General features: G+C 44.5%; 1 protein-coding gene across 1 annotated transcript in view; it reads left to right on the top strand.

Annotated features, from left to right (window-relative positions):
* ATXN10 (ataxin 10) overlaps positions 1 to 11,386 on the top strand; it is a 138,156-nt gene that overhangs the window by 14,416 nt on the left and 112,354 nt on the right. The window contains exons 2-3 of the mRNA XM_006917317.2: positions 4,145 to 4,336; positions 7,590 to 7,672. Of these exons, the coding sequence (XP_006917379.1) occupies positions 4,145 to 4,336; positions 7,590 to 7,672 (275 nt within the window). The remainder of the gene's footprint in view (positions 1 to 4,144; positions 4,337 to 7,589; positions 7,673 to 11,386) is intronic.

The raw sequence follows: 11,386 nt of genomic DNA, 5'->3' as shown, positions 1-11,386 counted from the left end.
AGAAGGAGAGTTTGGGGTCTGCAAAGACGAATTTCAGAGTTTCGCCCTGGGCTGCTTCTGGCAGAAGATAGAAATGTTTTTATTTTCTGTTTTTCAATCCAGCCCAGTCAAATCAGTAGCCGAGGTTTATGGTTTTAGATAACAACCAGTGATTGTTACTTTAATCTCTAAACTCGTGTATATTTTAATAGTTTTTCTTAGTGACAGTGGTTAAACTACTCTAAACCACATATGCCAGTTTTTAATGGAATCCAGGTATTAGAATAAATCTTTTAACAAGTATGAAAGTCTCAGCTGCAGCATTACAATGGCGAGTGTTTAGTTTCCTTTTCGGTAGGAGGTCCCACCCGGTGCATTAGCTGTGAAACGTGTGTGCATATATTGTATTAGACCTCTCTAACCGGTTACACTTAGTCACTGCTAGTTTTCTTTAATTTTACTCAAACAGGACTTGCCAAGATTAAACCTACAGATCTGTTCAAACTTGAAGGAAATGAAATTCTACCTTTTGTATAATTCAAAGGCTTTTTTTTGCTTTTTTTTGCTTCTGTAATGTAACATTTCATTTTTACGTTGTCTTCAGGGTATGCATTCCTATCTAATAGGAATGTCTAACGGTTGAATTTTAATTGTCCTCTTAAGTACTTTCTGCCTTCTGTGAATGAAGTAACTAAGCTTATTAAAGTCTCTGTGAATATTTTGTGTTAGTTTTGGGAAAGCAGAAATGACAGCAGTTTTTATTATTAATAACATTTGCAGTTTAGGAACAATTGACTGATCTTTACTAGCTGTTTCTCTGTCGGTAGTCATCAGCCACATTTAGCTGTGTGGTCTTGACAGTGAACATAGATTTTGCAGACAGTACTCCTTGGGATCTGTAATGCCAAATAGCTTTTAAAAAAAATCTGTATGGAAGGTAAAGGAGTATAGAAGAGAGTTAAATGCTTTCGTAGCATTTAGTGTTAGTAAAATTGTCTTCATCTGATGAAAGTTATTAACGTAAAAAATCTGGTGAGTAAAATCTATAGCTATTTATTAAATGGGAGGAAAGGGTTTTCCCCTCCCATCCTTTGTGGAGAAATACAGACATTTAAGAAATAGTCTTTGCTCTCAAGACGTTTAAAATACAGTCCATCGGGTTACAACTCCACCCATCTCTCCCCCTTTTAAGCTTATCCACTGTATCGTTTAGTGGAGAAGGAGAAATTAGATGTCTGTTAAAGATCAGTCGTGAGATAACTCCATCTTAAAATATGACAGTTTTTCAAGTGTTTGAGCCTAGAATACATGGGTGTGGATTTCATGATGGGAACGGAAGAGTTGGGCTGATGCCTCAGTGGCTCCCTTTCCTAGTTGGCTCAGGAGGGGTCTGGGTCACTAACGAGCTGCGAAGCTGTCAGATGCCACTCCAAGTAGGCAGAGTCTCATCATTGTTTTAAACTTGAACAAATTCAATTAATGAATGTCAGTTCTGGGCCCTAGAACTAAAGAAAAAAAAAACAAGATAGTCTCTGTTTCGGGGCATTATAGGCTAGCTGGGGACATAGACTGGGTGAGCGAGTATAATCTGATGTGGGTGGTGGTATCCAGCCCCCTGGCCGGCGGGCCGCTGGAGCGCGGAGGTGGGAGCGGGTTTGCCTGGGGTAGCGGGGGAAGCTCACAGGGCTGAGAGTGAGGGAGACGCAGGATTGTTCCAGACAGTTGGGTGGGATCGTGTGGGAAGGGCATTGGGTGGGGGGGTGGTGGGGGACAGGCACACGTTTGAGCAGACACAGGCTTGCCAGTGCTTGGCGCCTTCAGGAAATCATGGGTGTGCTGCCCAGGAGAGCAAATGACAGTGATCACCATCCCAAGTTATTTTGTGTCTGTACCGCAGATGGGGATTACTCTGTGCCAGGTGGATGCTGCCATGATTGCTCCTTAGTAGCTGTAATAGTTATTTGGAGCTCAGGATTCTTTTGATGGGCTTAAGCTCAGTTAAACATTTTTCTTATGGTTAAAAGTGTAATAAAGGAAAAAGACACGGTACGTATATGACAGATTAGCATGTAACACTGGAAATTCTCCACAGGATAGTTCACGAACTTCCTGATTGTCCCGTGGTTGGAACATCAGTTACCCAGTTTTCCTAAGAACAGCCCTTTTCTCCTGTCTTGTTCTCTCTACCTAGTTTGATTCCAAAGCTTTTGCTATGCTGGATACCAGTTCGAGTAAAACGAGTGCTAAGATCTCACAGTGACCTCAGGTGACGCCCACAGGAGAGGTGGCTGACAAAGGACTAGCTGAAAGAAATCATGTTGGCTTCTATGTAGGTGTAAACGCACACTTCTTAGCTATCTTTCTAGAAAAAAAGAGGCTTAACTTTAGAACAGTCGGGTGTAGAGCTCTAGTAGGAATCGAGATCACTCTTGTCGTTCTTTAAAATGTTTCTTAAAATGGGTATTTTCTTAGCATATTAATGTGTAATATTCCTTAAAACTTTTTTGAGAATGTTTAGTGAATGTTCTTTTTTATGGCACATTGCTATTGAAAATGGCTTATATACTTAATTGTTTTATGCAGTTACTGAGGCTTACATACTTAATTGTTTTATGCAGTTACTGATCTTTACCTTTTTGATTCTGTCACTTAGTTACTGCGACACTGAGTCAGAGCTTCATGATCCATATTTAGGGAGGGCTGACTGGGGAGATATGGGCAAATTATTTTGTGTGATTTCCCAATTTTAAATTGATTGATTTACACTCTGCCCCCCTTTCCAAAGACAAATGAGAAACAGTTTAAAAAGTAAATACAGTTAAATAAAAGAGAGGAGAATGGGGAGAGGAGAGAAGCCAGACCGGAAAAATGAGGTTAGTATTGCCGTGGGATTCAGTGTAAAGATGGACCATAGATTTGACTCCAGGCGCCGTAAAGGCCCAGGCAGATAAATAGTGTGGTTCGTGTGGTCTGCCCGTGAGGCGGATGCACGCCACTGGGAGTACACGTGCTCGCAGAGCCGCAGCCATGAGGGCAGGGTCCCCCCTGGGTGGGAAGGAGGGGTCGTAGCGTCTTGACAGGCACCTGAGCCTGCGCAGCCACGGGAGGCATTTCGGTGTTGCTGGTTCTGCGTAAACGCTCCGTTCCCCGACTGAGGCCTGGCCTGATCCGAGGACAGGACGTGGGCACAGTAGAGCGGGGGGCGGCGGGGGGCAGCCATGTGGTCAGAGTTAACCAGCGAGGCGCTCGTCGGTCGTCCACAGCCGGACCTCCAGCTTGAAAACAGGTTGCTGTTTCTTTAGGGGCGTCGAGGAGTGAGGACGTTGGCTCACATTTAGCTGCCATGTCGTACAAACACATTCTTATCTTCCTAGCTCTGGGGTGATGGCCACTGCAGCCCGCGCTCCTGGACCGAGGTGCCTCAGGGGACGTTCCCTCCCCTGGGCACACTCGCAGTTGAAGAGGGCTCTCTCTTTCGGTCTCTCTGTTTCCCTCCGTCTCCCCCTCTCCCCCCGGCAATCTGTGTAGTTGACTGGATTCTCGCCCTCTCTGTCCATCCGTCTGTCCGTCTGTCCGTCTCTCTCTCAGAGCACACGTCGCCAGCGTCTCCGTGTTTGCCACCCAGGCAGTCCTTCATGAATACTGTTTCTCGTAAGTGTACTTTAGGCACATACCGCGTGACAGAGGACATGGCTCTGTTTTGTCTCTGGAACATGGAATGTAGGTGCTCCGTGCGGATTAAGGGTGGATCCGTAGCGTGAACAGTCACCTGAGCGGGGACCCGGCCTGTGCTGGGAGCGGGCGAACGACAGCCAGTCCGCTCCGGGTGCAGCTGTGACTCTGCCACCCCCCCGGAGCGGTGTGGGCCACTTCCTTAACCTCCTCCGCTCCGGCCATCTTATCTCTAGAATGGAGGGGACAGTACAGGCTTCAGAAGGTTAATGCAGAGGTTAAGCGAGATAATACAGAACCGGTTGATAAGAGCAGCGCCTGGCACGTAGTAAGTGCTCAGTGTGTAGTTGTTCTACTTTGTGTCACAAATTCGGGAGCTGAAAGACATGGGCCTGGCCACCTCCCCAGGGGAATAAGTACAAGCCGTGTTCCAAACGGGACATTTGGAGATTAGATTATTTTTTGTTCTGTAACAATTCTATCCTTTTTTTAGAGAGACGGCGCCCAGGACTATCTTCCAGAGAGTCCTGGATATCTTGAAGAAATCTTCTCACGCCGTCGAGCGGGCCTGCAGAGACCCGTCCCAGGTGGATGACCTGGCGTCCAGCCTGCAGCTCATCACCGAGTGCTTCCGGTGTCTGCGCAACGCGTGCATCGAGTGCTTCGTGAACCAGAATTCCATCAGGTAGCAGTGTTCGCGGTCGCCCGTGTGTGTCTCGTGACGTTTCTGCGTGGGAGAGTGGCTCTGGTAGAGACGGTCGGGCGGCACAGCGTCACCCGCTGCCGCGCACCTCCAGGGCAGACGCGCGCTGAGGCTGGACCGGCGTGGCAGGTGACGGAGTGTATTGAACAGGCTCCTTTGGTTTCTCGTTTGTCTCCATAATGTGTTGTGAGGTATTGGGTTTTCTTCGAAGCACCGTGATCCGAACTTCATGTTGCATCTTTGATCCCAGATTCTGCCTGTCTGAATGCGCAGGCAGCTCTGGACCTCGCTCGTCTTAGTGGTAAATGTTTTAATTAGTTTCAGTGTTTTAATCAGTTACCCTGGTGTTTATTTCGAGCAGGGATCGTGTTTTGCAAATTCGAGAGGACCCGTCTTGGGATTTCCTTGGGACTGTGCGGTTGCAGGCTCCACGCCATCCCTGTGATGATGTGGCTAGAGACGAGCAGCTCTGCTCCGCACCATTCTTGTCTTTCACACGTTATTCTCTCTGCCCAGAACTGAGCACCTGTCCTCTCCGATTTTTATGGAATCTGCTTTTTATTAAAAATTTTTGCTAGAGATGAAGTCACAAGCCGCAAAGAGCATGCTCACCTTTCTCCCCTGAAATTGAATGTAGACAGCCTCCAGGCCTCCCTGTCACGGCTGTCTGTCATGGGCGAAGTTAGGCCGGTCCAGAAGCCACTTGAGGGACGTCCTTCGCTGCCTAGACAGTTCTTATACCTGAGGCTTTGATATGATTAATGAGATTTTTAAGATGAAAGGAGAGGAGGAAAAAAACTAGGGTTGTTTAACTTCAATTCTAAACCAAACCTGCCATCTTTTGCAGGTAAATGGATAGAAACAATTATAATCTTGATAATAATAGTTAACATTTTAAAGACAGAACTAGTTACATGCTAGACGAGTGGCCCCGAGGCTAGTTTATTTTGTCCCTTTCTGGGCAGGGAGGCCCTCTAGTACGAAGGGGCAGGGAAGGGAGAGCCTTAGGACAGAGTCGTCGTTTGTGGGCTGGCCGAGTTCTAGTGCTTTCCTAGCCTCGTGGGGAAGGAGGCGAGCATTCGGTGAGCCTGCCCTAACCACTAGGCTTTGTCCCAAGACCTCGACGTGCAGCATCTCGTTTAATGCGTAGAACAACCCCAAGACGTAGTATGCTACTGTTTTTGCATTTTTACAAAAGAGGAACCATGACTCAGTTTAAGAGCTTGTCTGAGAGTCGCTCACCCTGTGAGTGGAGAGCCTGGGAACCTTCTTTCTGACTCCAAATGAAAGCTCGGCTCAGAAGCGTCACCATAACTATCCCAAGACACACGTCTGCTTTGTCGTGTGCATCTGCCATCCCTTACACAGCCGTGTGACCCTGGCCAAGGGCCGTCCCCTTTCTGAGTACCAGTGTTCTCTGTGAACCGGTGAGCGGAAGCTCCCACGCAGGCCTGTCGTGGGTGTTAAATGAGATCGCTTAGGTGAATGCCCCGTGTGCCTGTGCGCGTGGCATGCCCACAATGCGTTTCTGCCCCCGCCGGGCAGCGCTTGCGTAGTAAACGCGTGAGCTAACATTGCTTTCTTAGAAAACAATTCTTTTCTTTTTTGAGAGCAAAAGCTATATAAGCAAACTGTAAAAATTGAAACATTGCAAGATAAATACTATGGCAGATGAAATATCAGCTGTCTCCTGGCAGGGCCATCCGAGAAAGGGCTGTAGTTTGTGTGGTCACGGTATCTTTTCATGGCAGATGACCATTTAAGAGTTAGTTTTTCTGCCTCTTACCTTCTCGGTTTGTCGTGTTATTCACTGTGGATTTTAAGGGAAATTTCAACCATTTTGGTCATCAGCTCCTGGAAAAAAAAAGCATTTATTAATCAGAAATACAACAAAAATTCTAGTAAGGACTTCGAGGCCAACCTTAACCAAAGCCACTATTTCTGAGCTCGTCAAGATTCAGATCACAACCCGTATGTGTTTTTCAGGAGATGTATATTTTAAGTTATTAAAGAGCTGGTCAAAAGATGTGATGCTGCTGAAGCCTTGACCTTTTTTACATCTTTTGTCTGAACATGGCACTTTGTGTGGGCAGGGCTTATATTTTGTTAGGACGTATGGAGCAGGGTCTGATACAGCAAAGCAAACGACCCGAGTCATATGAAATTTCAGGAAGTATTCAGACCTGTTCAAAGCAGTTAACACTGCGTGTAAATACAACCTCTCGTGCAGGAGCTGCTGTACTTTTTCCGTAAAGTGCCAGATAGCGAGCACTTTAGGCTTCGTGGTCTCTGTCAGCATGCCTCACTTCTCCCCGTAGTGTCACATGAGTGAACGGGCATGGCTGTGTTCCGATGAATCTTCATTTGGGAATGTTGAAATCGGAACTGCATAAAATTTTCACATCATGAAATTACATCTCCCTCCCTCCCTCCCTCTCTTTCTTAAAATCTGGTCACGTAGAAATCGGCAGTGTGACCACTTGTGTGTGTAAAGGTAGGAGCCTCTTCTGTTCTAGGGGCTGGCGCCCAACCGCTTTCCCCACCAGCCTTATGCATGGTAAAGAGCCGAGGCGGGCGAGGGGACCTTAGCCGCGTGCCCCCACTGCAGCCCTCTTTATGAGTGAATGTCTTGGCTTAATTCTGATTCACGTTGAGGAGAGGGGGAGAAGGTAGGGAGCTGTATCAGTTTCCTTTGCTGCTGTAACGAGTTACCACCGACTTAGTGATTAAAACAACAGAAATTTCTTATTTTACAGTTCTAGAGGTCAGAGTCTAAAATCAGTCCCACTGACTGAAAGTCACAGTGTCACAGGGCTGCTTCCTTCTGGAGTCCCTAGTGGAGAATCCGTTCCCTTGCGTTCCGAGCTTCAGAGGCCGCCTGTATCCCTTAGCTCATGGACCCGGCCTCCCGTCTTCAGAGCAGCACCTAGCATCTTCCATTCTTTCTGACCGCCCGTCCTGCCCCCTCCTGCGAAGGGTCCTTGTGATCACGTGAGGCCTGCCCAGACAGTCCAGGGACTCTTCCTGTCTCAGGATCTTTAATTAACTCGAGACTGGCAAGTCCCTTTTGTCACGTAAGGTAACGCGTTCATGGGTTTTGGAGAGTATAACGGGGCGTCCGTGGAGGCCGTGTTCTGCTACCGCAGGAAATGGTCTCGGCACTGTTTTTGGATCGTTTGAGACGCAGGCTTAGGAAGAAGGGTCTAACTTTGTCGTTTCTCACAATCTGACGCAGGAACTTGGATGCGGTCTGCATTGCTGTTGATTTGATTTTTCTCTTTCGGGAGCTGCGAGTGGAGCAGGAGTCTCTGCTGACAGGTAACTTGCTTTTTGATTCATGACTTATTTATATCTTTGAAAAGGGCTTCAAAACCAATGCTTGGAGTATCACGTCAGTCATTAAAGCAAATGTTCTGTATTTCACGATAGAGAAACTTTGTTAGTGATATTAAAGAATTACCGTGAAATAAAGTTGCAACGATTTCCTTTCTTACCTCTCTTGTGGACTGAATTGTGTCCCCCCAAATTTATATGTTAAAGTCCTAACCTGTCATACCCCAGAATGCAATTGTATTTGGAGGTAGAGCCTTTAAAGAGATAATTAAGGTACAGGAGGTCTTTTGGGTGGGTGCTAATCCAGCATGACGGTAGGGCACAGACACATAGAGGGACGACCATGTGAGGACACAGGGGAAGATGGCCATCCACAAACCAAAGAGAGAGAGAGGCCTCAGGAGTAACCTGCCGACAACCTTCATCTCATTTCTAGCCTCCTGAGCTGTGAGGAGATACATTTTGATTGTCGAAGCCCTAGTCCGTGGCACTTTATGATGTCGGCCCTGGCAGAGTAATTCAGTGTCTTTCCATATTCAAGCATGTGGCAGACCCTGTTCTACGGGTTGGGTATGATCTGAACAGTGACCACAAGCAGACAAAAATCTGCCCTCGAGGAGCTTACATTCCAGTGAGGGAGCCAGCATAAATACCTTAAGTGGATAAATACGTAGTGTGACAGAATGGGAAGTTGGCTCTGGTTGTTAATGGCCGTTGCTATGGGATTAAGAGGAAAACCAAGCTTCTTGATTTGAAGACCAGGAATCTTTTCTAGATTTTTTTTGAATATTTTTGGATTCGAAGGACTAGTATCAACACTTCTCCTTTGAACTAGGGTTATTAACATCGTATAAAAGAAAACAGAATTTTAATATACGATCTCTTTATCCAAAGAAATACTTTATGGGCAAACTAAGTCGTTTAATAAGAAAATCTAGTTTGTAAGTAGATGTACTAGATTGCAGGTTAAAAAAATTCTTTTTAGTAAAGAAAATGTAATTCAGTAAATAACTTTTTTAAATGGGAAATCTCTGGCTGTATTTAAAATGATTTATAAATTGGTTTATATATAGTTCTTAATGCCCATGCTTATTACACAAAGTGAGATGTGCTCAATGTTAACACGCGTGACTTTAGGAGGGTGATAGTCTCTCACAAGCGGAGAAACTGAGGCGCAGAGTGAAGTAGGTGAAATTAGCTGTTACAAGTGCTGCCAGGTTCGTTTATTTCTCCTTCTAAGTGTTTTCATTTCAAACTCATTTAAAATTCCTACATTTCTCTGTTTGATTTAGAATTCTTTGTTTGGGAATTGTAATTATTTTTTGAATTACGTTATCTAAGAATTTAAAACAGTAATAATTTTTCTGGTATTCTCAGGAAATCGACATGATTATAGGATTTAGTTGTAAGTTATCTTTAAGATGTTATAAAGTTATTTTTGTTAAATAAAATGAAAGCCTCAATGCCCAACTTGGGTGATTAAAAATGAGCAATAAAATAAGGTTTCACTCCTCTTGTGCGGAAGGGCAGCTATTTTTGAAGTCTGTGTGTAGTATGGTAATTCAGAAAGGGCAGAATGTACCGCGTTTCGTAATTGCTGAAAGATACTGGCGTGGGGGATAGTGTGTCCCTGCAGAGCCGAGTGGCTGCGGTGGCCAGAAGTAGGCTTCTCTTGTGATGAAGTCCTCCTACATAAGACACCGAGAGGAAGTGCCCTTCAAACGCTGTGATTAAATAACTATCAGCCGGAGCCAGCGCTCCACGTGTGCGTCGAATCCTGTCCCTAGTCGCCCACTCAGAATCTCTCCTCCTGAAATTACCCCCTTTCTCTCTGGTGTCATCGGTTTTTCCCTCTTTATTCCGTTTCATCCCCTTTCATTCCCCTCTCCCCTGAACCCCCGGCGACCACCATTGTGCGTTTTTGTGTCTGTGGACTTACCCATTCTGGATCGTTCACATAATGGAATCCTAGAGTTATGTGACCTTTCGTGTGTGGCGTTTTTCATTGAGTGTAATGTTTTTTGAGGTCCATCCACATCTAGCACATATTGTCGCTTCATTTTTTTATGCCGGACACCGTTGCGTGTACACATAGACCACGTTTTGTCTCTCCATTCACTCGTTGGTGGACGTTGGGTTCTCTCCACCAGTTGGTTGTTATTCCGCCTGTAAATAGTTGGATGTCTGAGTACCTGCCTCCTGCCTGCAGGCCTTTTGGGCACACACCTGGCAGTGGCATTGCTGAGCAGTTTTATATTTAAATTTTTCAGCAACTGCCAGACTTTTCCACAGCAGCTGACCATTTTACGTTTTCACCAGCCATGTACAAGGTTCCAGTTTCTCCACATCCGTACCAAAATTTATTTTTCTTTTCTTAGATTATAATCATCCTGGTGGGTGTGAAGTAGCATCTCATTATGGTTTTGATTTGTAGTTCCCTACTGGCTAATGGGGTCAAACCTCTCATATCCTTGTTGGCCATTTGTAAATCCTCTTGGGGAAGTGTCTCTTCAAGTCCTTGGCCCAGTTCTTATTTGGGCAGTTTGTCTTTTCCCTGTCAAGTTGTAAGAGTTAATATTTTGTGGATACTAGGCGTTATGTCGAATTTATAGACCCATTAGAGGAGAATGGCCATCTTGGTGATGCTGTGTCTTCCAATCCATGCATATGGAACATCTCCCTATTTACTTAGGTCTTTAACTTTTCAGTTGCATCGATTTCAAGCGGAGAACCTGTGTTTACACGCAGGGTCGGAAGGCTCTTATTGAGGCAAGAAGGAATATAGAGGCTAAGTGATACTTCTCACTATTTTCTTTCAAAAGGCAACTAATGATATTACTGAATTTTATTTGGAATTCAACAATGAAATTTGGATTCAGCAATGAACTTAAGAAAGTTTATAGTATATTAGTTCAAACCTAATACAAATCTTTTGCAACGTATTCTGTCTCCTGATAAAGTGTCTGTTTCTCTGTGAGAACCTTATTCTTGGTAGAATTTTAGCAGGGCATCTGTGCCAGTGTTTTTGTTAACCACTTTTGAGGTAAGAACTATAATTACATTGTGAAAATAATATTTAGAGTATTATTTTCAGAGAATAATTACAGTGGTGTGACGAATATATTATGCTCATCTAATTTTATGTAAACACAAGCATGAGTTATTTTAATTGAGTTATTGGTGTTATTTTTGGCCTTTATTCTTTCTTAATCTGTAAAAATAATGTTGGGATTCTTGAGGGGCTTTGTAACATTTGCAGTATTTACATAAAGATCATTTGATAAGCTGTTTGGTAAAAGTAAACTGTCATTTGTACTTGTCTGCAGTTTTCTTTTCTTGTTTCTAGAACATCTGTTAACCTTCTTCCCAGAATTGTGCTCTGATTCAGAGGCTGGTTTTTAGTTGCCTGATGAGTTGTCAGGTCACTTGGCTTTCAGACCGACTTATGTTGCTGGCTTTGTGTTAAATTTTACAAGTTTAATATTCTAAAATACTCGGTAGAAATATAATTGTCACTTAAAACTGTGACTTAAGATTAAAAATGAAGATTTCTAATAAACGTTTCACGTAATTTCGTTATGGAGTCATTTTTTAAAACTCAGCAAAGGAGAAAGAAAAATAATCACTGTCTGTGCAGGCTACCCGAGGCAGACACTTGACTCGCTTCATCATTTTCAGTGTCTTATGCGTGAGCAGGAA

Source organism: Pteropus alecto, unplaced genomic scaffold, assembly GCF_000325575.1.
Source record: "Pteropus alecto unplaced genomic scaffold, ASM32557v1 scaffold157, whole genome shotgun sequence".
In the NCBI taxonomy this organism is placed as follows: domain Eukaryota; kingdom Metazoa; phylum Chordata; class Mammalia; order Chiroptera; family Pteropodidae; genus Pteropus; species Pteropus alecto.
The sequence above is the reverse complement of the archived record's forward strand: the minus strand, read 5'-3'. Positions and strand labels throughout refer to the sequence as shown.